Genomic DNA, 27,998 nt, shown 5'->3' with positions numbered 1-27,998 from the left:
TACTTTGCCATATCAAAGTCTTTATTATGGAATACTTAACAAATGTGTTTCATGGGCAAAATTTTATACAGGGGGTAAATGTCCTATAAGTATCCAAAATCAATACAATAAAAATATTAAACTAACCAAAACCGCATATTCATTGTACTACAACCTTGGTGCACCATAATCATCCGGCATTCTCTCAATGTTATACCTGTGGAATAAAAAACAAAAATCTTAAATGAATGTTTTTGTTTTGAAAAATGGATTTAGCCTCACATTTATGATCAGACAAAATGCATCTATTTAGTGTAACAAGATAAAAATACATTGGTGTGTTAAAATTTAACAAATTGTGCCCATTTGAGTCGCAAAAAAAATCTTGCAAACAAAGTGCACCTTTTCAAATATATGACTTTTCGTTTGTCTCAATTAGCTCAGGTTGTAATTTCTGTGTAAACGCTATATCCAAATATTGCAAACATTTATATTGCAATGCATATGATTAACTTAATGACTTTAATACTTATGTATAGTCAAAGTTTTAGGTAGATACAGATATTAGAAAGACTGTAACAGAAAGTGATGTTTTCTTTCCTCAAAAAAACGTACAAATTCAGTTACTTAATGTCAGCTTGGTTATTATGAACTAACAATGAACAATGCTTTAACAATATTTGTTTTAATCTATATTAAATATAATATATAATTATATAATAATGACATTAATTTCAATTGACTTAATACATTTGCAACTGTTAGCATAAGGGTAGGCACAATGAACTAACATGAATAAACAACAAACAACTGTACTAGTATGGTATTATATTAAGATTTTCAATTCTGTAAAAAATATTGCTCAATGTTAATTCACGTAATAAAAATCATTGATAATGATTTATAATTTTATAATTTATAACAAAACCAGTCCTAAGGGTCAATTTTAGCTTTAAAAGTGCAGTCAATTATTAAAGGTTAATAATAAATAAGCTTTCCATTGATGTATAGTTTGTAATATTTGGCCGAGATACAACTACTTGAAAATCTGGAATCTGAGGGTGCAAAAAAAAAAAAAATCAAAATATTGAAAAAAATGTCCTTTAAAGTTGTCCAAATGAAGTCCTTAGCAACACATATTAATAACTATAAATGCATTTCTGATACATTTACGGTAGGACATATACAAAATATCTTCATGAAACATGATCAATATCCTAATGATTTTTGGTTACAAATATACCCGTGAGACTTATCACTGGTTTTGTGGTCCAGAGTCACATTTGAGCTGTCGTTTTCACACAATACATCATTTTTACTTCAATCCACGTAAAGAGTTGTTCATAAAGCAACCTGCAATTTTATTTTTTAAACAGAGATGGCGATAGAGATAGGATGCAAATTTGCATGTTGCAGCTTTAACTATTATCAATGATTGGAACCTTATTATAAAGTGTTACAATTTACATAATGGTAGATTGCAACAGTTAGACAGTAATGTTGGTTCAGTAATGTTTAAGATGAGTCTTAGTAAAGGTTCAATTATCTTATCTTACTTGTGATTGGAAATGTACATTATTGGGACTCCTGGGATCTTTCGAATCCTCCTTTTCAGGTCTCTGTCAACTGTGGCCACGATGTAACACTTGTGCTAGAGGAGAAGCAAGAAATTATTTAGTCAAAATGTAAAGCAACCGATTAAGTCAATAACTAAAGAGTAAACTCTCACACCTGTGTTACTCTCTGGACTAAGCAGTCGTCAGCATATGTTCCTTTGTGTGAGCAAGGCAAGCGTTCAAAGCGGGGATCTTTGGCTATCCTAAAAAGAAAGTTCAAATGACCACACAGGAAACTATGTGTGTTGTGTATGGTATGTAGTTTACAACGGCAGGTCAAATAAAAGCATTATATAAATCAACCATTGTACTTATATAAAGGATTAACCTAAATTTAGATCAATGGCATCTATTTACAGTAGCAATATACAGTCCAAACATTACGCATGTCCCTCCCTATATTTTTAGCATGAGATACTGGTGTCATTTGATCTGTGCATGCCATTACCGTAATGCCACTCGATACTTCATCCCTAGTTTCTCAAGCTCAGCCATCACACAGTCCGTAATGCAAGGAACACCTAAACAAATCAATCATGTGATTATAGACAAAGTGACATTTCAGTCGCATGTAAATCCGAGTTTCTTATATCATCCACCATCTTATCATATGTTTACTCTTTGCACACCACCTGACATTAGGGATGGGTATCATTAATCTTTGAATACATAACTAAACACCTGGCTAATGGTCAGATCATAAAAGCTTTAGATCATTAACCCATGTATGCATCATTTTCTATTTATCTGGAGCATCTTTCAACATTGTGTGCTTCAGATCTTTCATATAAACACTACTTACTGCAAAAATGATTGTCTGCATGCAACACGTTTTAAGATAGTCGACTAAAATGGTATATACATTTTCTGAGACAGAGACATTTAGTCAAAGGCATTTGGAGTGTGCGTGTTTTAAACTGTCCTGAATACTGTCTAGCTTCTTTATTTTCTTCTCAACACTTCATGCAATAATAATGGAAATAAAGTGTAATTATATAAAGTAAAATGTTTAAAATTCAATTTCTAGCTTCTGTTAAATGTTGATGCATTGGAATTAAATATCTAAATATTTGTCATGATATAAAAAACATAGAAAAAGCAAAAGTACTTACATTTAGCATAAAGGCAGTCCATCATTGACTGAACAATATCTAATTTGGCCTTAATTGAAAAGTTGATAAAGTTGGTATCAACAAGGATATAATATGGAGGTCCAAGCTGAGTATTGTACTGGAAGAACAGACATGATGGATACTTGGCTCTGAAAGAGAGATTAAATAAAAAATTTGGCATATAATGTCCAAACACAGATGTCAAGGGTACTTATAATCATGTATTTGGCAGACACTTTCGTCAAAAGCGACTTGCACAAAGTGTATATGGGTGATTCTCACGAAACCATTGAAACACCACGGCACTAATGATTTTAGCTTTAAAATGTGTAATATAGTAACATTAAAAAGCGTCAGAATTAACACAATACTGTGTTCTACCTTGCACAATGTGTGATTTCAACATAAGAATTTATAATTGTAAATTTTATCTCATTTTCTGCTGAAATTCTCATTACCGCAATGTGTCCGGCTGTGTTTGAACATGCGTTATGTTGTAATTTAATCAAATTAACACAAAAATATTAAGAAAAAAAAAAAAAGGATGTTTTGCTAGACTACTTTAGATGACAGAAAAAATATTTACTGAATATTCATGTATAATAATAATGAAGAAAAATTAGGAAAATTATGTGTCCATGCCTGATGTTCTCATCCTCCGCAACTCTTTTTGAGAACAGTTTAAGCACACATACAGAATTTTAATAAAGTTTGATTTTGAGTGACCAAGCACATGGACCAGTTACTTCAAGATGGCTACCAGGTAAGATCATTTTTTTACAGTTAATTTGAAATATTGTCTTGTCAGAATGCTTACACAACATTTTTATTATCATTACCGCAACAGATGATTATTAAATGTTAATTTAATTAATAGAAGCATAATACTTTGATTTTAAATGCACGTGCAGAATCTCCAAATTATGTTCTTTCAGGTTTGTCATGTCATTTTGAAAATATGTCAGTGTTGATGTTTTCTGACTGTTGCGGTAATGAGATTTTTTAGGACTAATTTTTTAAATTATGTTACAAAAAGTGTTAAATGATAAGTAAAAGTTTTTAAATTAATGTTCCCATTTACTCCAGACTTTGTTTTTCAATGTCTGGTGGGAAAAAAAGTAAATTTAAGCAATTTTTACATTTTCATGCTTGACATTTTTAAAACCAAGTTTTCGTGAGAATCACCCATATAGCCCTTTCACACAGAGATTACGGAAAATGCATCTGGGATTTGTCCGGGATCATTTGATTTTTTAGTTCATTCATACTGCCAATGATTTTCCGTAATCTGTGCATGCATTCACACACATAGCGTAAAGATCCCGTAAAGACACGTGACGTATTTAAAGTCCGACACTTGGTAGTTTTTCCAAAGTGTTTAAAGTTAGCTTATTATCCGTGATTTCGCTCTCGAAAAACCTGGCACATGCGTTTTTGTTTATGACAAGATTATAAGGAGCGTGTGATGTGCTGTTTTGTCATGCAGGTGAATGATCTCAGCTTCAGCGCGAATAGTGATGAGCTCCCTGATCTCTGCTTCAGTCCAGCTTGCCGACATTTCTCGTCATGAATTTTGATCTGCCTTTAAATTCCTGTTTGAAAGAACTGAACTATAACTTCTTGTTGCAATGACATGCACGTTTTTACTACAGCACGCACATTACGGCATTGTTTCTGCATCTTGTTCACACAGGATGTTTTCTGTAAATGTTACGGCAATGTTTCTAGGTCTTCTTTACGGAAGCGATCCCAGAACATTTACGTGGACGTTTTTGTGTTCACAGAGAAGCCTCTCTGTCAATTTTACAAACATTTCTAGGACCACAGTGCTGTGTGAATGAGTTTTAAGTTTGTTACTTACACTTCCTGCTCTTTAATGGCCGAGGGATCTTCTTTTTTCTTCACTTGCTTTTTTGCCCGGTCCTTTTCCTTTCTAGAATAATTGATGCAGAAAAACAGAAACGTTTCTTTTTCAGTCAGGTCATTCAAAAATTACAGCAACAAATGCACTATTCACAAGTGTTTTTCTTCAGTTTACAAATAAACCTTCATGTCATCACTATATTTGCTACAAAACAGAACATAAAGTACTCATTTAGAGTTAGTAACCTACAGTCATACTATCTGAAAAAAATATTAACCATTTATCAGTGGATCTTTCATAATGCACATAAATGAAAACTGATTGTTTTAGCTTGTTTTTTATTGAAGTCTTGAGTCCACATTTAAAGGGATAGTTCACCCAAAAAAATCAAAATTCTGTCATCATTTTCTCTTGTGAGAAACATGTAATGAACACGAATGAAGATATTTTGAAAAATGTTTGAGCCCCATTCACTTCCATAGAAGGAAAAATAATACTTCTTCCGTGTTCATCAAAAAAAAAAAAAATTATTATACAGGTTTGTAACAACACGAAAGTGAGAAAATGATGACAGAATTTTCATTTTTGGATGAACTATCCCAATTAAAATATAACCACTGAAAACATAGTTATCTATATTATATTGCATTTCTGTCAATAGATCCTCCTAAAATGTACACTACACCTTTTAAGCAAAAAATAAGTATCAACACAACTTTCATTATCAACTGTGAACAGTAACCGAATGTTTTACATATGTTTACATTGCTAAGGGTGCTATGTAGGGATACACACAGGGTGCAGCAGTCAGATATGTGTTTTTATCAGAAATAAAATACAGCTACCAATCAGAATCAAGGACTGGAACATAAAAAATTGGATAGATTTATGGAATTTCAATGTATCCACATCTCCCTTTGTCCTTCTCTAATGTTTTGTTTACAAGACATTCACATTATTTTCTTTTGATCAACATTCATTAAAATAAAAAAGTCAAAATGTTTACTCTTTTCAATTTGCATATTAAATATAACGTTTACTGTCTGAGGGCCTTGTCAATAATGTATAAGCTTTCCATCTAATGTCTTTATAACTGAAAACACGACACTTTCAATATATTGTACAATAATGCCACATATACTTGTACAAATACAAACGTTTCAAATTACTACTAAATTATTCAAAATATTTATGACCCAATTTCTTGAGACAACCTGTAAACGGCTGTTTTGTGGACTATTTTAATTCTTACATGTCATAACACAATATATTTTTAAAACAGTGTAATTTATTGCTGATTATACAAATAAACAGTTAAGTTAGAAAAACTACGATACTTACATTCTCTGGTCTTTCAGACTTATCAGTCTTTTCGTGGCTGCATATTTTTGCTTCTTTTGTTTCCCCTAATTCACACAAAAATACACAGAGACAACAAAACAAAAATCGTAGTCAGATGTTTTGTAAACAGCGATTGAATATAATTCATATTAATTCAGTATTTTACCATTTCGAGCGAATATGTTTGCAATTTTCGCAACCCTCGTGTGTTTTCTCACTCTGCGACAACTTCGCATACGTCATCATCCTACGACACGTTCCTGTTTTACATATGTTGCGTCATTTCCTGCGTCCGTCGCTGGATGAGGTCTTGCGGTCTTTTCGGTTATTTAGTAAATATAAGCAAGGTAAGAGATGATATCGCTGTTGATTTGTATACATGAAGGATGTAGTTTGTCGTTCAGGTGTATTCAGTTCTTTAGACCGCATTGTATGGCAGTGCTGTTTGTTGGTTGTGTATCTGTATTTGTTATTTTGTGAATATTCTTATTATTTACATTATGTTTTTTTATTAATTCATTTCAAAACACACGTAGCTTTGAATTGTTGCTTGATCTGGCACTACATAACTAAAGCATTGTCACGACGCGCATCTGATTTGCATATTTGTGTGCATCAGACAAATACTAATATGTAATGTCAAAGTCTGCATTGTCAGCAGCAGTCATTTGTGTTAAAACGAGTCCAGGTGGACATTATAGCATTGTTGTAGTATTTAATTATAGATGTCTGTCAACTTTATCCTTGCAGCTTTGAATGTAACGTTAGTCTAGTCAGATCAGATGTAGGCAGGTGTTCATTTTTCTATGCCTGCAGATGTGGTAACATTGGCAAATGCAAAATGGTTGAGTCAGGTTTATTAAAAAAAACAAAACATGTAATTTAGTCATCTAGTCGTCAATTATTATGTATTTAAATTATTGAAATCCTTGTTAGTCTCATAAATCCATATCTGGATCTGATCTGGACTTTAGCAATAGCATCCACATTTCTGCACTTTTGTAGCTTTTCAATGCTTAAAGGGTTAGAACACCCAAAAATGAAAATTCTGTCATCATTTACTCACCCTCATTTTGTTACAAACCTGTATAATATTTTTTAGTTCTGATGAACACAAAATAAGATATTTTGAGGAACCGATCAGAAGCCCCATTGACTTCCATTGTATTCCTTTTAGGGATGCATAACGATTAATCGCGATTAATCTATAGCAGAATAAAACTTTTTTTGTTTATATATCATATATGTGTGTGTAAACTGTGTATTATAATTATGTATATATAAATATGCACACATGCATGTATAATTTTAAGAAAAAATAAATATTTATATATTAAGTATTCATATAAATTATACATAAATATACAAATGTATATACTTAGTGAACATTTCTTAAATATACACACGCATGTGTGCGCATTTATGTATACAAAGTTATTATACACGGTTCACACACACGTAAACAAAAACTGTTATTCTGCTATAGATTAATCAAGATTAATCATTATACATCCCTAATTTCCTTTATCTTAGTATGGATGTCAATGGGGCTTCTAATTGGTGTGGTTACAGACGTTCCTCAAAATATCTTCCTTTGTGTATTTTTTGGGTGAACTATCCCTTTAAAAAAAAAAAAATGTACAAAATTGAATTGTATGCATCTCATCTGTCTCCCCCAGTACAGAATAAAACATGGGAGAATCATCAGGATCAGATAAGACTGATTGAAACAGACCCTAAAATCACAGAGGTCTGAGCTGGAGACTGAAGATGATCTGATGGACAGCCGCTTTTTGCTGACCTTCATCTTCTGTTCAGTCTTGTGGGTTTTCTTCTGGGAGCTGCGCTGGAAGAAAGGCAAGGAAAGTCAACTTGAAGAATGGCTTCAGAGGCACAGCCTTTCCGAATACAAGTATCTGTTTGAAGGTGGGTTTTACACAATGAACATTTACTTTTAGTTCTTTTAAAAAGCATTGGTAGCAACGTGAGTATTATTGTGTACATAAAATGAAGTGAAAACTGTTCAGTATACAATATAATGTCTTACCAATTCTTACCAGTCATTTCAAAAGCAACACTGAGATTTGATAATGCTAATAATGCCTATATCTCATCTAATATTTCTTTTTAATAACTTTTTAATAGCCTAGTCTATTTAACTTTTGAAAAATATTGGAGTGTAAATGCATTGGATTTTTTGAAGTTAAAGGGATAGTTCACCCAAAAAAGAAAATTTTGACATAATTTTCTCACCCTAATGTAGTAATTTCTTTATTCTGCTGAACACAAAGGAAGATATTTTGAGCGCAACAGTTTTGGAGCACCATTGACTTCCATAGTATTTTTCTTTCCTAATATGGAAGTCGGTGGTGCTCCTGCTTTCTGCATGATTTCCAAATATGTTTTAATCGATGTACAATAGGGTTGTCACGATTATGAAATTTGGCTGGTGATTAATTGCCTAATAAATTGTGATGATTATAAGGATTAATTGCCTGTTTTAGTGCTTTGACGGTTATGACAATAAATTGTCTGTATTTAATTCTCATAATTTTTTGTTTGTTCATAAATTAATTTTCACACTTTGTTGTGATTATTTCAAATAAATATTTTGCAAGGTTTACATGGCACTAAATATAAATACACATAATAACACATATTTAAAAGTTATTATTTAATGAATATATCTTTAAAAAACTGAAAATTCTTCTTTAGAAATAAACACAATAAAGTGTCTAAAATTAACTCAAAATAAAAATGCAATCAAAGTAACTTAACCAGAACAGGCCTTAAATAGTAGCCAATCCTGCTAAGGTCATAGTAGTACTGGACCAAATGTCTGTAATGGGCTGCAAAAATATAAATTAATGTTTTTCCTGGCAGTTCATACTGTTTATCAAAGTTTTGCAGCATTTCTTTAAATGCTGTTTTTTCACTGTATTGAATGGCTTGGTAATGTATCGCAGTTATGAGCGCCATCAGATACTGTCTCATTTATACAGGCGCTGCAGCTCCCCCTTGTGTTTTTTAGAGAGATGTGCAATCATTGCGGTGATCTGAAATCATCGCGATGAGGTTGAACAATTGCGATGAGATGATTATTTAATAATTGTGACAGCCGTAATGTACAATGCACTTCCAAAAAAAGTTGAGAAACTTTTGACAAGGAGTGGTGGACCGCACATTGAAGCTCTCAAGGCGATATGTATTTGCTTGCTTTAGCTTATACAGTTTGATTTGTATTTGTTTAAATGTCAGTGTTCCTGTTCCTACTATATGTGTACAGATGTTCAGACTCTGGAGGAGCTGAGTTTGACGGTGCTGTCTCGACTAGAGGAGGTGGTAAAGGAGGAGCGTCGCTGGAGGGAGATCACTGAGGCACATGTGCAGCTGCTTAAAGATTTTGCCTTTCAAGAGTGGCTTTGTTCCCAGAGCTTGGAGCACTACTATCACACGTGAGTTCACAAATGCATTATTACCATTTAAACACTGTTAGTAAAATAATAAAATAAACAATGTGATTTATATCAAATTGGAAAGGGAAAGGAATGAATGTTGCTACATTCCAAACTATTGTAGAGACGTGTTTTGAAATCTAAGGCAGAGCCAAGTATTTTGTCCTTTAGGAGACAATGTTGAAAGTACATTTGATTTGTAGGTAATATTCAAGTGTGTTTGTAATAGGGCTATGGGATTCTAACCAAAATTCATCCTGTCCTATTATAAACCAGCACCTCTTCTTTATATCTTGCAGTCTGAAGACCCTCGGCTGCAGTAACCTGGATGATCTAGCGCAGTTTGACAGCCAGCTTCAGCTCTCTCTGGCAGCTTGGGGATATTACTACGAAGATTACATCAAACTGTCTACAGGTGTTAGAGTCCTAAAGGCATCCAAGGAAAGCAGAGATCAGGACTACGAAATTCAACTGGTGCACAGCCTTGCTGAAAGGCGACTGAATGAGAAGTGGTCTTTTGGTAAGTGTCATACTAATAGATTTCATTCACCTTGACTGAAAGGAAACTGGTTCATGCATTGTAGATTTAACACTTTAATGGTATGTTGGCACAATAGCCTTCTCAATAAAACTTGTGTAATGTATTTAAAAAAAAAACTCAGGCAATGATTAATAGGCAGATTTATGGATTTGGCAAGTTACAGACAGGGATCTAAGCAATAAATCTGCAAGTCAACTGAATAGTAGCATCTGTGTAGCACAAGAATAATAAAAACAGGGTATCCATGTTTACTTTTCAGCGGGAGCTCTGATATTTGGCTGTACCATCGCTCTGTGCTTTCTGATAAGGGACCTCATGTTTTACGTGATTGGTGAGTTCATCACGTTTTGAAGTTTTGAATCTGTTTCCAGTGTTTTATTCATGTTTTCTTTTCTATGCAACAAATACCATATGATGACCAGGCCCTGGTCTTTGTATGTCTTTGTTTTGGAAAAATAGCATGTTAGCACAACAACGGAAACATGTAAGTAGTTAGTTTTGTAATCACATTTTTAATTTTGGTAATTTTAGGGGTTCGTGCATGAAGTGCTAAAGTTTTGGAAGGTTTGATGCAAATTTCACAATTCAATCGCAAACATTTTGAGTTAACCCAAAATGTTTGCGATTGACTTGTGAAATTCAAAATGTTTGCGATTGACTTGTGAAATTCAAAATGTTTGCAATTGACTCGTAAAAATTGCGTCAAACACGAGTAAAAATCGCGTCAAACACGAGTAAAAATCCCATGAAATGCGTGTGGAATTGTGCGTTAAACGCGAGTGGAGTTGCGCGTCAAACGCGAGTGGAGTTGCGCTTCAAACGCGAGTGGAATTGCGCGTCAAACGCGAGTGGAATTGCGCGTCAAACGGGAGTGCAATTGCGCGTCAAACGCGAGTGAAATTGCGCGTCAAACGCGAGTGGAATTGCGGGTCTAACGCGGGTGAAATTGCTCGTCTAACGCGGGTGAAATTGCTCGTCAAACGCGGGTGAAATTCCTCGTCAAACGCGAGTGAAATTCCTCGTCAAACGCGAGTAAAATTCCTCGTCAAACGCGAGTGAAATTCCTCGTCAAACGCGAGTAAAATTCCTCGTCAAACGCAAGTGAAATTGCGCGTCAAACGCGATTGGAATTGCGCGTCAAACGCGATTGGAATTGCTCGTCAAACGCGAGTGGAGTTGCGCTTCAAACGCGAGTGGAATTGCGCGTCAAACGCGAGTGGAATTGCGCGTCAAACGGGAGTGCAATTGCTCGTCAAACGCGAGTGAAATTGCGCGTCAAACGCGAGTGGAATTGCGGGTCTAACGCGGGTGAAATTGCTCGTCTAACGCGAGTGAAATTCCTCGTCAAACGCGAGTAAAATTCCTCGTCAAACGCAAGTGAAATTGCGCGTCAAACGCGATTGGAATTGCGCGTCAAACGCGATTGGAATTGCTCGTCAAACGCGAGTGAAATTGCGGGTCAACGGCGATTGGAATTGCGCGTCAAACGCGATTGGAATTGCGCGTCAAACGCGAGTGCAGTTGCGCGTCAAACGCGAGTGGAATTGCGGGTCTAACGCGAGTGGAGTTGCGCGTCAAACGCGAGTGGAGTTGCGCTTCAAACGCGAGTGGAATTGCGCGTCAAACGGGAGTGCAATTGCTCGTCAAACGCAAGTGAAATTGCGCGTCAAACGCGAGTGGAATTGCGGGTCTAACGCGGGTGAAATTGCTCGTCTAACGCGGGTGAAATTGCTCGTCTAACGCGGGTGAAATTGCTCGTCAAACGCGGGTGAAATTCCTCGTCAAACGCGAGTGAAATTCCTCGTCAAACGCGAGTAAAATTGCGCATCAAACGCGGGTGAAATTCCTCGTCAAACGCGAGTGAAATTCCTCGTCAAACGCAAGTGAAATTGCGCGTCAAACGCGATTGGAATTGCGCGTCAAACGCGATTGGAATTGCGCGTCAAACGCGATTGGAATTGCTCGTCAAACGCGAGTGAAATTGCGCGTCAAACGCGATTGAAATTGCGCGTCAAACGCGATTGGAATTGCTCGTCAAACGCGAGTGAAATTGCGCGTCAAACGCGAGTGGATTTGCTCGTCAAACGCGAGTGAAATTGCTCATCAAACGCGAGTGAAATTGCTCGTCAAACGCGAGTGAAATTGCGCGTCAAACGCGAGTGGATTTGCTCGACAAACGCGAGTGAAATTGCTCGTCAAACGCGAGTGAAATTTGTATTAAACGCAACTGAAATTGTTAGTCAAACGTGAGTGAAATTTTGAAATTCAAAAATTCAGACACGAATAAGCTTAACTTGCAGGGTTTCGCTAGCTTGTAGTCTCAATACATACATACATACATACATACATACATACATACATACATACATATATAGCTCAAGTCATTTTTTACAACTTCACAGATTGTCCAACCTCCTCATTCACTTTCTTACGAAGATGTGTCGTACAGCTCCAGCTGGGTGTCCACATACAGCGTCAATCATTTTTTTCCTCAATTATCGTTTTGTATTTCTGCCTTCGCTCACTACATCGTAAAAGCGTGACTACTAGAGCATGCTCCTGATTGGTTAACACCAAAGTTCACATTTTTCAACTTGTGTGATTTGTGCGAATTGCGGCTCAAACACCAGAAACACTCAATTCACGAAGCGTCATTCACGTCACCAGATGTCTATCGTGTGTAAATCACTCACGCTTAACGCTTCATTCGCATTTGGTGTGAACGCACCATTAGGAAAGCTTTTTGCTGTTGGATTGTCTGAAATAATAAAAGTTCAAATTTTTCCACTTTTTAGGTGGAATTACTGTTTCCATCATCGCATTCGTCTTCACTATTAAGTTCCTGTGTGAGCTTGCTGCTCGTGTGGTCAGCTTCTTACAGAATGACGATCCTGCCCGACATGGGGACCGTAGTATCTATGACTATGTGCGGGGTAACTATCTGGACCCACGCTCATGCAAGGTCACCTGGGATTGGAAGGAACCACAGGAAGTGGGTCAAACCATGAGTTTCCGAGTACAGGTGACCAAGCTTCTCTAATCAACGTGATTTATTCTGACTAGTTATTTAATCGTTTAGCTTAATACCAATACTTACAGTTAGTTTATTGATTTTAAAATCTCTTTTTAAAGCTTTTTTACAAAAATGGCCAGCCGTTTCCAGCACACAGACCTGTGGGATTGAGAGTAAACATCACTCATATTGAGCTGGCTTTAGAAGTCCCTGTAACGCAGGAGGTTCTCCAGGAGCCAGAGTCCAATGTAGTTAAAGTGGCCTTCACTGTGCGTAAGGCTGGGCGCTATGAGATCGCTGTCAAGCTTGGAGGCTTGAACGTGGCCTACAGTCCTTACTACAAGATCTTTCAACCGGGTAAAATGCTGCATTTTAGGTCGTTTCAGGTGGTGTGACATCATGTATTAAAATTGTATAGTAATTAAAGAGATCTTAACTGTAAACCGTGCATTATTATTCTGAACTGTATGAACACAGAAAGTTGCCTGATGTATTTTTTTCGTAAGCAGATATGTTCCCTTTCGAGTACAGTTCACATGAAATTGCATCAATAACCGGCACTTTAGAGAATTGTGTAAATTTGCGGCGTATAAAAAAAGTGGGGTAATTTTTATTTTTGACCGAACTAACCCTTTAAGGTACAATATGTAAGATTTTTGCATTAAACTATTTAAAAATAAAGATTACATGAAAAAAATCCCAATTTTTTTTATTGTTTTGTGATCTCTAGTGGCAAAAATTAGATATCAGTCTTTCTAAACGTTTAAACGGTAGTGAACATATACAAAAGTTTCGAAGTGTGTCAAAATTTATTAAAAAAAATATGTATAAGTATGTTCACATCTTATAAATTGCATCTTTCTTGCAGGTACGGTGGTGCCATCTAAAACAAAGATAGCGTATCATTTTTCCACACTGGTGCTGACCTACGGCCAACAACATACGCTGCAAATAGAGCCACGTGATGAATACGGCAACCCCACCAGTAACACCGTCTCACTCGTGGATGAAGTCAATTACAGTGTGCACGTCCACTCGGTAAAGACACTACTCAGAGTTTATAACTCGGATAAAGCTGGCATCTTACTAGTCGATTTTCAGTTCTATGGTTCATTTGCATATTCGCTGGATAGTCTTAGAAAGTTGATCCCTGGGTTCGAACTTATGACCTGTAATGCAATGCTTTACCACTGAACCATACAGGAGCACATTTCTGTCCCCAGGTCACAAATTCAAATCACACATAAACGGTAATGTTTACCTCCTAATTGAATCAAGTTGTTTATTTTTGGTAGTTAATCGAAAAACAACTTAACGGTTATGATTTCCTCTTAAACAATCGGTAGGTGTTACAAAATTAAAATGCTTGGTCTGCTAGTGGGATATACCCAACTGGTGCCCTGGTTTTGATTGCCGGGCTGCATTGAAGACCTCGACGTAAACGCCCACTGCTATGATTGGATTACATCGTTAGATGTGGGGAATCGTTTTGAAAACCTTAATGTGTAAAAATAGCAGCGAACATGTTCGAGCCACAAAAGGTTCTGGGTGCTAGAGATGATACACATAAATGACAATGCGTATGGTGAATAAGAATCAAAACTTCAAACCCAACGTGACTAAATTACTGTAAACAACACAGTAAACGCGCATCAGAATCTAAATCGGCTCTTACTTTCTGTTTCTGCAGCTGGGTACAGTAGAAGAGGAGAGCTCAGAGGATTACTACACCACATCTGTGTCATTAAATAAACAACAATGTCAGGTTCTGATGAAGTTAACTTTCAAAAAGAAAGGCTGCTTTAGAGCGTGTATCACATATAAGGACCAGCCACTTAACAATGGGGAGTTTGACATCATTGTACTCAGTGGTAAGTTAGTATTGCTGTTGTCGAGGGCATCTGTGAAGTCTCATCAGCTAATAATAAGATGAGGAGCATCAAAGTTCGATTTGAATCATTGATTTCACATTGATATGAAATGTTTTATATAGCTGAAAATCATGATTTCCTGTCCGAATTAGTCATTGTCAACTCTGTTACTGTCAAACTCTGTTACCAGAGTAGAGTAACAGTGTTGACACCCTACTGAAAAATCCAGCTAAGACCAGCATAAGCTGGTGAGCTGGTTTTAGCTGGTCCCCAGCTTGGTTTTAGCTGGTTTTGCTGGTGTAGGAAGCTGGTTTTGCTGGTGTAGCAAGCTGGTCTAGGTGTGTTTTGGTCACATTTTGAAGCTGGTCTAGCTGGACTTAGCTGGTCATGCTGGAATACCAGCTGGCCCACCAGCATGACCAGCTTTGTCAGGCTGGGAGGACCAGCGTAAACCACCTTAAACCAGCTACCAGCTTATGCTGGATTTAGCTGGATTTTTCAGTAGGGCAGTCATGTATCTGTGTGTGAGAGAGAGTATGAGTTTGACTCTGTGTATGATTGATAGTAACAGGAGCGTGTGACAGTAATGGTGTGTGTCTTACATCGATACAGAGTTACAGAGTTTGACAGTAACGGAGTATGTCAGTAACAGAGTGACGGAGTGTGTCGGTAACGGAGTGTTTTTAGTAATGGAGTGTGACAGTCACGGGACTGTGTGACGGTAACGGGACTGTGTGACGGTAACGGGAGCGTGTCTTACATGGATTGTAGCTGTTTCTCAATGTTTTTTACAAGTCACTTCCTTCATAGGCTAGGCGACATTATGTCATCACATCAGTGGAAAGGTGTGCTTATGGGTTTATGGGTGATTTTAAACGTGAAGGCTACACATATGAATCCTTTCCTGTATATGAACGGTGTGTGCGCCATTAACGGTGTGTGCGCCATTAACGATGTGTGCCAGTAACGAGGTGTGCCAGTAACGAGTTGTGCCAGTAACGAGGTGTGCCAGTAACTGTGTGTGTAAGTAATGGAGTGACGGAGTTTGACAGTAACGGTGTGTGCCAGTAACAGAGTGTGCCAGTAACGGTGTGTGCCAGTAACGGAGTGATGAAGTTTGACAGTAACTGTGTGTGCCAGTAATGGAGTTTGCCAGTAATGGTGTGTGCCAGTAACGGTGTGTGCCAGTAACGGTGTGTGCCAGTAACGAGGTGTGCCAGTAACAGTGTGTGTCAGTAACGGAGTGATGGAGTTTGACAGTAACGGTTTGTGCCAGTAACGGTGTGTGTCAGTAACGGAGTGATGAAGTTTGACAGTAACTGTGTGTGCCAGTAATGGAGTGTGCCAGTAACGGTGTGTGCCAGTAACGGAGTGATGAAGTTTGACAGTAACTGTGTGTGCCAGTAATGGAGTTTGCCAGTAACGGTGTGTGCCAGTAACGCTGTGTGCCAGTAACGGTGTGTGCCAGTAACGGTGTGTGCCAGTAACGGTGTGTGCCAGTAACGGTGTGTGCCAGTAACGGTGTGTGCCAGTAACGGGGTGTGCCAGTAACGGGGTGTGCCAGTAACGGGGTGTGCCAGTAACGGGGTGTGCCAGTAACGGGGTGTGACAGTAACGGGGTGTGACAGTAACGGGGTGTGACAGTAACGGGGTGTGACAGTAACGGGGTGTGACAGTAACGGAGTGATGGAGTTTGACAGTAACGGTGTGTGTCAGTAACGGAGTGATGAAGTTTGACAGTAACTGTGTGTGCCAGTAAAGGTGTGTGGCAGTAACGCTGTGTGCCAGTTATGAGGGGTGCCAGTAACGGTGTGTGTCAGTAACGGAGTGATGGAGTTTGCCAGTAACGGTGTGTGCCAGTTAAGGTGTGTGCCAGTAACGATGTGTGTCAGTAACGGAGTGATGGAGTTTGTCAGTAACGGTGTGTGCCAGTTACGGTGTGTGCAAGTTACAGGGTGTGCCAGTAACGAGGTGTGCCAGTAATGGTGTGTGTCAGTAACGGAGTGACGGAGTTTGACAGTAACGGTGTGTGCCAGTAACGAGGTGTGTCAGTAACGGAGTGACAGAGTTTGACAGTAACAGAGTGTGCCAGAAACGGTGTGTGTCAGTAACTGAGTGACGGAGTAGGACAGTAACGGTGTGCCAGTAATGGAGTGTGCCAGTAATGGACTGTGCAAGTTACGGTGTGTGCCAGTAACGGTGTGTGTCAGTAACGGAGTGATGGAGTTTGACAGTAACGGAGACAACAGGAAATCATGTTTTTTTAGCTATTTAATACATAGTTAAAAAAAATTACAAAATATTATTGTTATGACCTGTAACATCTTGTGGTTCAAAACAAAGAGTATCAAATATTTAAAATAATAAAACATTTAACCATATGTACCAACAATTATACAGTTCCCCATATATTCGAGTGATAACATGCAGACCTGTATGACAGCAAATTTCATCTTTATTTTATATTATATTAATAAAATTATCCATTTAAACAGAAAATGAGAAGAACTGCGTGGAGAAAAACGTGTCTACACCAGGTATCAGCATCTACTTCGAGGCCTACCTCTATAACATGGGCAACTACAGTAGTTGTCCCTTGCAGTTTCCGGCATCTTCTCATTTGGCCCTGCAGAGACGGCCATCTATGGGTGACGATGAAGAGGAACATGACTCCACAGTAGAGGGTCAGTCGGAAAAGATCAAGAAACCAAAAAAAGTTTACTGCTATATATCACCAAAGGTAAATTATTTGGGTTGCATTAGTGATTGTGTTTGTTAATATTTGGATATTGACACACTTTTTCATTTATACGTTTCAGCAATTCTCTGTGAAGGAGTTTTACCTGAAAATTATTCCCTGGCGCCTTTTTACTTTTCGCGTGTGTCCTGGAACAAAGGTTAGACAATGGGGCTTTAAAAGGATAGTACACCCAAAAATAAATGTATTCCATGATGATGATATTGTATTTGTAATCTTTGATCAAAATGTACTAAATTATTTCTTTCTTCTGGCCTTGACAGTTCACATACCATGGGCCGGACCCTGTTCACAGGTACTTGACACTTGTAGTGGATGATGGGATTCAGCCTCCAGTAGAGCTCAGTTGTAAAGACAGGAATATCATGGCTGCCACCTTCATCCGTTTTCTCCACAAAAACATCGGTCAGTACTGCTGTCAACTCATCGTATGTTCATGTGTCGCCGTGTTTGAGGTTTAATATTTGTTGTACTGTTAGGAGGATCAGAGACTTTTCAGGACAAGGTGAACTTCTTTCATCGAGAGCTGAGACACCTTCACTCCAAACGACCTCGCACGAAAACCTGCCTAAAAGTCAGCCGTCACTCCCTCCTCGAGTCGGTGAGACTGTCGAATATTGTAAAATGTTATGTATTTGTTTTTGTAAATAAGCCCCACATCTTTGAAATATATTTAAGTTATACTGCAGTATAGTCAAACAAATGGTTAACATAAACTGACACTTTTTTTTTCAGTCTTTAAAAGCCACAAGAAACTTTTCAGTGTCTGACTGGAGTAAGAACTTTGAAGTTGTTTTCCAGGATGAAGAGGCTTCGTTCACAGACTGATATTGTTAATTTTACTAATTATTAAAATTAGTTATAATTTCAGAGATATTCTTGGCTCATAAAGAGTGATTTGTTTGATGTGTTTATTTAGCTTTGGACTGGGGAGGGCCAAGGCGCGAGTGGTTTGAGCTCATCTGTAAAGCTTTGTTTGACACAAATAACCAGCTCTTTGAACGCTTTAGTGACAACAACCAGGGTTTGGTAAGTCAAACACCACATTACAAAACATCTTGCATACATTTTCCTCATGTGTAATGTTAAAAAGTGAAGTTTGGTTGCATGAGACTCAATTTAGACATGAAAGCATCTAGATTTAACTTGAACTACATCTTAAAGACCCAAAAACAATTAGCACATTAATAAGAATATTAAGTACACTGCAAAAGTATTTTTGTCTTGTTTTTAGTAAAAATATCTAAAAATTCTTAAATTAAGATGTTTTTTCTTAATGAGCAAACGACCCGAAAAAATAAGTCTAGTTTTTAGACCAAAATTATAAAACGTGCATAAAACAAGCAAAAAATCTGCCAATGGGGTAAGCAAATTTTTCTTGAATGTAGTGTTTAAGAAAAATGTTCAACCCCATTGGCAGATTTTTTCCCTTGTTTTATGCACAAAATCACTTAAATTTGATATTTTTGGTCTAAAATCTAGACTTATTTTCTTGGGTCGTTTTGCTCATCAAGAAAAACCATCTTAATTTAAGAATATTTTGATAGTATTTTGTTTTGTTTTCAGTAAAAATAAGATTTTTTTCTTAAATCATTTTTTTCAGTATAAAAAATGTGTTTATTTTTTGGTATTATTATATTTGACAATAAGTACCATTTTCACACTGTAATTTTTGTAAATAACTATAAATTAACCAGAATGGCTTTACCAGTAAATACAAAAATGTGCCAGTAAGATAATATTTACAAATCAGCACTAAATTATCGGTAAGCTCTGTAAAAGAGCAAAAGTTTCCTCCAAACCACCGCGATTAATCACGATTAATCGCATACAAACTAAAAGTTGTTTTTTGCATAATATATTTGTGTGCACTGTGTGTAATTATTTTGTATATATAAATACACACACACACACACACACACACACACACACATGCAGGTATGTATGTATTTAAGTAACATTAACGTGTGTGTGTGTGTGTGTGTGTGTGTGTGTGTGTGTGTGTGTGTGCGTGCGCGTGCGTGTGTGTGTGTGTATGTATATATTTAGATTTTTATATATTTTATATTATATATAAATGTAAAAAAATATATATACATAAATGACATTTTTTTCTTACATTTATACATTTGTGTATTTAAATAAACATAATAGTCACACACGATGCACAAACAAATATATTATGCAAACACAAACTTTTATTTTGTATGCGATTAATCACGATTAATCTTTTGAAAACTCTCGTTGTACACAATGATGGGTTATGACATTATATCCGTTATTCGTATTTTTGTTGTTTCTGCTCCTGTGGCAAACGCTTACAGTCATGCACGGTTGATCTTGACCAAACAACGTTGTATTTGATGACTTCTTAGTGAACTGTAGGGAAGAGACGTAGCCTACGTCTATAACATTTGACAGTAATGTTTAAACTAGTGATCCACCAATATGGATTTTTCGGTGGCGATACCGTTTTTTTTTTTTTTTTTTTTTTTTTTTTTTTGATCAGCCTTAGCCGATGACCGATACAGGCTGCCGATTGTCTTGAGCCGATATTAGGAGCCGATACTGCTTTTCCTCATTCAATTTACATCATAAAAATGACACAATGATGATGCCAAATGTTACAAGTCTCAATTTTAAAAAAGTAACATTTACTGAACTTAAAAAAAAACTATATTTAACAAATAGTAAAAACTAATATAACTAGTTTTAACAAACATGCCTTACTAAAACATTACTTGTGTCTATTTTGAGGCAAAGCACAGGGCACTGATGTATTTTAAGATATGTTAAAAAGAGATTTGGACAGTTCTTAAATTTATTTTAGTCTAGGACTAGTTTAATTCCTGTCCGGGAAATTGCCTCATAGAGATGAGAAATAAAAACCCGCTTTGTCCAGCCATGATCAGCTGTTAGGCCGAGCTTTCGGTGTTGTCATGGAAAGGTTGGTTGTTTTTAGTCACATGACCTGCAATCGATTGCGGCTTCCAGCACTCTGTCTATAACTAATGTCGAAAAAAATTGGCGAACACGGCAGCCCTGTATCAGCCGATGCCAATACACATAAAACTCGCAAATATCGGCCCGATATATCGGCCTATCACTAGTTTAAACATATGGCTTTACTGTGCAAAGAACTTTGGCAATTTGGCAAATAGATAGTAAACTGTTTTAAACAAGTCTGGTAAAACATTTGAACGTTGTAGCACTTTAATTGTATTTGACTTTGGCCCGAGGCTGTCAACGCGTTTTGACGTCCCCCGTACTTAAATCGGTAATCCTATTATCTGTTCACACATAGCATCGTACCAGTAAATTACTGCTAATCTTACAACGTCTCTTACTGGTAAATTGTCAGGGCCGATATGCCATTATTAAAAAAAAAATTCTGTTCACACATAATCTCTTAACTGCAATTCACCAGTAAAGACAATGTGTGAAAGCAAAAATTGTCAAAAAATCTTAATAATCCAAACAATACTAAACTGCAGTAATGGGCGTTGAACTTTCTGTTGGGCATAGGATGATGGTGTTATGCTCTTCTGTGTTTTTCGAGCAGGTCCATCCAAACGCTGAGCGTCCCCCTCATCTGAGAGTGAAGATGTATGAGTTTGCAGGTCGAGTGGTGGGAAAGTGTTTATATGAATCAGCTTTAGGCGGAGCCTACAACCAGTTAGTACGAGCCCGGTTCACCCGATCCTTCCTGGCTCAGATTATTGGTTTGCGGATGAACTACAAGGTGAACAAATGCTAATGAAAATAAATGTACATTTTAACACACTCATTCATGCCTTATTTATTTATACATACCAGTATTTTGTCTTTCTCTATTTGTTTATGTGCAGAAATTAAAACTTTTGTGAATGCTTTCTATTTTCTTCTCTCCAGAGCTGTGTTAACTCTTTCCCCGCCAGTGTTTTTTATAAAAAAGGTTGCCAGCCAGCACCAGCATTTTTTATGATTTTCATAAAAGTTGAATGCCTTACAGAAAAATTTCTTGTTTAAATATATAAACATACAATATATCAAATGAAAGAACAGACCCTCTGCTTTCAAACAAACAAACAAAATCTGTTTTCTTTTTATCACCTCTCAAATATGGGTAGGTTTCTTCAAAAAGAGCCAATTTTGAACAAAAAGCTGAAATAATTGCATTTTTGTAAAGAACTTTTGGTTAGAGATTTAGAACGATTATCAAAACATGCACAGAGTATTTACTGCTTTTGGATCAGTGGATGTTTCAGTGTTTTTGGAGTTCGGTAAGAGCGGCACCTAGTGGATAATAGCGGAAATATGGGTAGCTGTAAAAAGTTGTCATTGCCGGGGAAGTGTTTTCTCTTAATTCGTCAATGGCGGGGAAAGAGTTCAATAATGTGAATCTGACATAAATAATTTTCTTTTCTTGTTTTTGCAGTACTTTGAAACAGACGATGAAGAATTTTACAAAACAAAGGTCTGCTTTATCCTGAACAATGATGTCAGTGAAATGGACTTGGTCTTTGCCGAGGAGAAATACAGCAAGTCAGGGCAGCTAGAAAAGGTAGGGAACAGATATTCCAAAAAAATAAATTATGATTAATATAAACTTATTTAAAGGGCCAATATTATCCCCATTTTAACAAAATGTATTATAAGTCTCAGGTGTGCCCAGAATGTGTCTGTGAAGTTTCAGCTCAAAATACCCCACAGATCATTTGATATAGCATGTCCAAAATGCCCCTATTTGGGTAGGAGCAGAAACACGCTATTTTCAGGTGTTTACCCTGAAATGCAAATGAGCGGCAGCTCCTCACTCCCTTACCAACAGACAGTGAGCGCTTTCTGTTAAAATAGATCTGATTCCTGTGAATACAGTTTGAGACAAAAGTATATTTAGCTGCATTAGTGCTAACGTGCTAACAAACCAGTCAGTCAGTGGCCATGGGCGGGGCTTTATCAGTGTGATGTCACATTAACAAGAGAATCAAAACGGCATGTCTAATGAGACTGCTTTGGTTTAATGGGGATTAATAAAGAAGGAGAGGGTGGATTTGTTCAAAGTTCACACACTGACAACACACATTTATGTCCAAACGATTTTATGAAAAGTGGAAAATGTGAAATGAATTTACTTACAGTTATGTGCAGAATGATACACTACATATCAGGACATCATAAAAAATCTTCTTAGCAGGTCTGAAAATAAGGTAAATACAAGTTTGGATGAACATCAACTTATGATGTATTACACCATGTCATTATTAATTTACGTGACCGAAAGATTGCAGATATTTTTTCTGACATGTAAAACCTTAATATTTAAAGAGGGTGTACTTTCTTTTTCTTTTCTTTTTTTTTAGTTGCATAAACTGCTTTTACTAGACTTACTGATGCTTTATTCTTTTTGTAACCAGATGGTGTAGTTATGATATCTATTGTACCAACAGGACTAGTTAAGCAAACAGCCAAACTCAACCTTTGGTCAAGGTTTTTTTTGTGCTGTTTGTTTTATTTATTTACACTGACAGTAAAAGAGTGTCATAACATTACAGGTGGTTGAGTTGATATCTGGTGGTGCTCAGATTGCTGTGACCAATGAGAATAAAATTCACTACTTGAACCTGCTGGCCCAGTACAGACTAGCAAGTCAAGTACGAGATGAAGTAGAGCACTTCCTCAAGGGTAAGAAATCATAACCAAACCAAAACTTTTCAGCTGGTTTTCATCGATAAAAGGACAATGTTTTTAACTAAATTCATTCTTTTGTTTAGGTCTGAATGAACTTGTACCTGAAAACCTTCTGGCTATATTTGATGAGAATGAACTGGAGGTAAGAAACAACCAGCATACTCACAAATTGATATATTTAGCTACACTGAATGACGACTTCTGTCCTCTACTTTGTGTTGGTTTTGGACCCGATTATTCGAGTCGCCCCCTGTCTTTTCCACGAATACTGCAATAGCGAGTGCAACAATATAAATATAAATCATTATATTTTTTTGTATGAAGACAGCTTAACTTCCTTAAATGCACTTCTCACCATATACTTATTATATACATTCATCCCACCCTGAAGTATTGTTTCACAAATGTGATTTGCACAGATACTACATAACTTATTGTACTATTAAAGGAGCTGTGTGTAACATTGACTAAACGTGGTACCACAGTCTAAAATCAAAATATTGGAGACAGTTTATTCTCTGCCCCCCAGACACATATAGGTGCAAAACTGACGATGAAAAGCATAAGTTTACCTGCATATTTTTACTTTTGCTATGTTTTTTGTCTGCAAATTACAAACCAGCTCGTGTGGATGTTTTTACTCAATCTCATTTCGGAGGTTGCATCCACCGGAGGTTGCAATTATGGCCTCACTTAAGCAACCATGATAACTGGCAACCGGGGTGTCGAAATACAGTTTTGAGTAAATTGGCAGTGGGCATGGTCACACAGAACAAAACAAAAACAAACCACAAGTCATATTTTTTATAAAGAGGATGACTAGCTACAGCATTGTTTTTAGAGAAGTAAAAAACGTGAACGTAGCATTTTTTTATTTTTTTATTCAGTACAGTCAAAAACCTGCATACAGCTCCTTAAAAATTAGCTTTTTTGCATGTTTACTTGTAAATGATATGTTCTTCCTATTTAGTTACTTTTGTTTTTATGTTTTATTTGTAACGGCATTGGTGTGGAAAGCAAAGTAAGATTTTCATTGTGCAGGACACTGTTCATATGACAATAAAAGCTTTAAATTCTTGAACATGCACAAAATAAGCAGATATCTATCAAAAAATCTGCAAAAATTATGTGTTTAAATGCAAATTAAACCGGCAATGCAAAAAACTGCCTTTATATGGGATTTGGAGATTTGTGAGGTTTCTCGTAGACAGTGATGTCACCGTATTATAGTCCGTCTTGTCATTCATGGAAATTGGTTAAAAGCTTCAGTATAGGTTACTGTTTTATCTCTTCTCATGTCTGCAAAACCTGTAAAGTAACACCAACTTTTAATTTAGCAATTTCTCAGTCAACTGAATGCGTTACTTTACACTTTCTTAAGTTAGTGACGTTTATCTTTTACATGCAGAAACATGCGCACATAAACAAAACTGCGAAAAAGCCAGTTACGGTGGTTGTGGCTAAAAGGGATACAGCAACAGGCAAAATATTGTGAATTATTGCCGCATGAGCACTTATTTTATCCTAATCCTACCCCCAAACCTAACCCTAAACCCAATTTCCTGTGAGATTTAGGCCATAGCTGTAACCCATCTAGCCGAAACCGGTTAAGACGTTTACATGCCATGCCAAAATGGGGTAATGGGCAGAAATCCATTTTGTTTTGGCCATTTATGACCTTTTGCTGATAAAAGAAAACTGTTACGCTTTTAAACTTTATCACGTTAGCAGTTCAAGATGTGTAATCAGAGTAACTGTGCATGTAAACGCATTCACATAGAACGAAAGGTTTTCGAAATCCACTATCCAATATCATAAAGGGGATGATGATGATGATCGTAATTTCAATTACTAACAAAATTATTTTTATAGTTTTGCATGTTTTTAACACATTCCACATATAAAAATTATGTTTAACTCGACTTCTTTTGACTCTTCTCTTGTGTTTTTAGTTGTTGATGTGTGGTACAGGAGACATTAATGTGCAGGACTTTAAAGCTCATGCTGTCATCGTTGGAGGGTCGTGGCATTTCAGAGAAAAAGTGAGCTTAAAAACCATCTTATTTGTTTTGAAAGCAAATGAGTGAAACACCTTACGGACAAACACTTATGAAGATGATAAAGTTCATGCTGCCTATATGTGACCCTGGACCACAAAACGCACGGGTATATTTGTAGCAATAACCAACAATACATTGTATGTGTCAAAATTATTTGTTAAAATGCCAAAAATCATTAGGATATTAAGATCATGTTTCATAAAGACATTTTCTACTATTAATATATAAAAGTATATGTATCATTAGTAATATGTGTTGCTAAGGACTTCTATTGGACCACTTTAAAGGCGATTTTCTCAATATTTTGATTTTTTTTCCCACCCTCAGATACCAGATATTCAAATATACTTATACAACTTTTTAAATGATGTATAATTCTCAATTTCAATAAAAGGTATGACTGGTTTTGTGGTCCAGGTTCACATATATCATATAATCAATCTGTTTTGAAGAACACAAGAAACGTAAAACTTTAAAATGTATGAAACATCATCAAAAGGAATTTCTGTCAATATAATACGTTATATTAAATTCTGTTCAAATGTTTATGAACTAGGGATGCATAACGATTAATCGCGATTAATCTATAGCAGAATACATTTTTTTTACATCATATATGTGTGTAAACTGTGTATAATAATTATGTATAATATATAATTATGCACACATGCATGTATAATTTTAAGAAAAAAATGATATATTAAGTATTTATATATAATATAAATTATACATAAATATACAAATGTATATGCACATGTAAACATTTCTTAAATAAATACATGCATGTGTGTGCACTTATCTATACATAATTATTATACACAGTTCACACACATATATATGATAAAAACTTTTATTCTGCTATAGATTATTTGCGATTAATCGTTATGCAACGCTATTATAACCGATTTAAGCAGAATTTGTTTTGTATATCTTTGGGGTCCAAATGCACACTTTTGCACAAAATTATATCTTGTTCAGATATATCGGGCATGTCAAAAAATTAAGAATTTATAGAAATCGCGTATATTATCTGAGTAGTGCAGGAACCTTGTAAACAAGTGTTAAAATAAGTCCTCTAATGTTGTTTAGGTGATGAAGTGGTTTTGGGCAGTTGTGTCGTCCTTCACACAAGAAGAGTTGGCACGTTTGTTGCAGTTCACTACTGGATCCTCACAGCTGCCACCCGGTGGATTCAACACACTTTGCCCATCCTTCCAGATCATAGCAGCACCAACACACAGTACTCTGCCTACTGCGCATACCTGGTAAACAATCCACAACATTCCCAGCGAACATGCATGATGATAAACATGCAATGGATAAAAAGAGTCATGCCAAATGCATTAATGTTTAAATTCATCTCCTCTCCTGCTCAGTTTTAACCAGCTGTGCCTCCCAACATACGACTCCTACGAGGAGCTTCACAAGCTGCTGAAGTTGGCTATAAGCGAGGGAAGCGAAGGATTCGGGATGCTCTGAACATCTGACCACACTTTATCTCATCTTTAAAATGAGGACTTTGATCACAAAATGCCTCTGGAAGGATTCAAGAGTTGTGTACATAATGTATGTGCTCTAAAAAAATGAAGAAAAGTCTTATTTGTTTTTAATTTCAATTGCCTTTCTTTCTATACATGGCCTAACAAGATGCTTGTTTTGCATTTGACATAAATGGTTGGATTTTTTATGAAACATATTAGTCTGTAAAATGTTAATGACTCTGAAATGTGAACGACGTGAAACCTTTGGCCTTAACTGATCAGGGAAGGTTGTGTATATAACAGAATATTTATTTTTATTTCAAGGTTTTCTTTATACCTCAAATACATCATTTCCTGCAACTCTTTATTTGAGGGACTTTAAAGACATTATCACTTACAGATGTTTTTCTCAGAGATGTTGATATTGTTTTAGGGACGGCATTTCAGAATCACGTATGACTTATGCAGGATGATTTATGGCCTGTTATCTTCTCATTGAGCCACAAATTTGAACATTTGTAAAAACATATCTAAAAAATCTGTAGTAAGGTTCATTAAAAAAAAACACAATATTTTAAATCGTGTATTTATCAAGAACCTATCGCTACTCTGGTACTCCTTCATCTTTTATGTACTACTGCTATTTTGCTACATCTATGCAGCATTTCAACTAGAAAACAGATAACACATGATTTTGCTTGTTTTATATATAAATATTGTTGTGTTTAGGTATTTGGTTTGGTTTAAGCTACATTAAACTTTTTTGATGATCTCCTAAAATGTTTAGCGTAAAGTTGATGGTAGTACAGAATGAAAGATGAGTGAATAAAGATAAAGGTAAACATTTGGTAAGAAGTTTTCTTCAAAGCCTATAGCAATACTGTGAGAGGTCGCATTTAAATTTGGAGTGTAATTTTGTGACCAATACAAACTGTTTGCAGGGACAATATGTAATGCTGAAGCATCGACTACCCTAAAGTGACACTGTGCTCTTGTTTTGTGTTGCTTTTTCTTTCTCTTTTTATGTATATAATGTAACATACTGTAAATGAGTTTGAATTGAAATCTTTTAATTTTTCTTTTCCATAAAGTTAGCCTTTGAGGTTTCAGACTGAACATTTGTGTGCAAATGGCTAATTTATGAGTTATTTATGCCACAAAAAATAAAAATAAATGAACAGAAAAGCTCATTGCTTTGTGTTATTAATACATTTGATCTTCATGTAAAGTGTACAAA

The 27,998-nt window shown here is 36.2% G+C and overlaps 2 protein-coding genes across 3 annotated transcripts; one reads left to right on the top strand and one right to left on the bottom strand.

Moving 5' to 3' along the window:
* Nucleotides 1–3: 3 nt before the first annotated feature.
* On the bottom strand, nucleotides 4–6,225 carry fcf1 (FCF1 rRNA-processing protein). Its single transcript, XM_055172085.2, has 8 exons — nucleotides 6,079–6,225; nucleotides 5,913–5,977; nucleotides 4,569–4,640; nucleotides 2,708–2,856; nucleotides 2,044–2,116; nucleotides 1,711–1,798; nucleotides 1,536–1,630; nucleotides 4–196 (listed from the first exon to the last, which is right to left on the bottom strand). The coding sequence occupies exons 1-8, from the start codon at nucleotides 6,079–6,081 to the stop codon at nucleotides 148–150; spliced, it is 594 nt and encodes a 197-aa protein (XP_055028060.2). The 5' UTR covers nucleotides 6,082–6,225; the 3' UTR covers nucleotides 4–147.
* Nucleotides 6,142–27,951, top strand: arel1 (apoptosis resistant E3 ubiquitin protein ligase 1). Of its 2 annotated transcripts, none has more exons than XM_073869750.1 (22): nucleotides 6,142–6,259; nucleotides 7,592–7,838; nucleotides 9,199–9,367; nucleotides 9,667–9,887; nucleotides 10,168–10,239; nucleotides 12,704–12,930; nucleotides 13,041–13,278; nucleotides 13,790–13,959; nucleotides 14,612–14,792; nucleotides 17,288–17,532; nucleotides 17,612–17,689; nucleotides 17,814–17,955; nucleotides 18,030–18,151; nucleotides 18,286–18,364; nucleotides 18,473–18,579; nucleotides 21,113–21,292; nucleotides 21,968–22,093; nucleotides 23,085–23,214; nucleotides 23,304–23,362; nucleotides 25,173–25,262; nucleotides 26,370–26,545; nucleotides 26,657–27,951. In XM_073869750.1, the coding sequence occupies exons 2-22, from the start codon at nucleotides 7,691–7,693 to the stop codon at nucleotides 26,757–26,759; spliced, it is 3,063 nt and encodes a 1,020-aa protein (XP_073725851.1). In that variant the 5' UTR covers nucleotides 6,142–6,259; nucleotides 7,592–7,690; the 3' UTR covers nucleotides 26,760–27,951. The 2 variants fall into 2 exon arrangements, with proteins under 2 accessions (XP_073725851.1, XP_073725852.1); XM_073869751.1 differs by having other exon boundaries at nucleotides 6,146–6,259; nucleotides 7,597–7,838.
* Nucleotides 27,952–27,998: the final 47 nt, after the last annotated feature.

The sequence above is a fragment of the Misgurnus anguillicaudatus genome, chromosome 7 (assembly GCF_027580225.2).
Source record: "Misgurnus anguillicaudatus chromosome 7, ASM2758022v2, whole genome shotgun sequence".
NCBI classification, from domain to species: Eukaryota; Metazoa; Chordata; class Actinopteri; order Cypriniformes; family Cobitidae; genus Misgurnus; species Misgurnus anguillicaudatus.
This window is presented reverse-complemented; position numbering and strand designations above follow the sequence as displayed.

Excerpts from the sequence above, each read along its gene's own strand:
- arel1 (XM_073869750.1), top strand. The coding sequence starts at position 7,691 with ATGGACAGCCGCTTTTTGCTGACCTTCATCTTCTGTTCAGTCTTGTGG. Across the intron at positions 17,956-18,029 it reads TTTTCTCCACAAAAACATCG|GAGGATCAGAGACTTTTCAG; the intron begins GTCAGTACTGCT and ends TTGTACTGTTAG. Across the intron at positions 18,580-21,112 it reads GTGACAACAACCAGGGTTTG|GTCCATCCAAACGCTGAGCG; the intron begins GTAAGTCAAACA and ends TTTTTCGAGCAG.
- fcf1 (XM_055172085.2), bottom strand. Across the intron at positions 4,641-5,912 it reads AGTCTGAAAGACCAGAGAAT|AAAGGAAAAGGACCGGGCAA; the intron begins GTAAGTATCGTA and ends CAATTATTCTAG. Across the intron at positions 2,857-4,568 it reads GCCATTAAAGAGCAGGAAGT|AGCCAAGTATCCATCATGTC; the intron begins GTAAGTAACAAA and ends TCTCTCTTTCAG.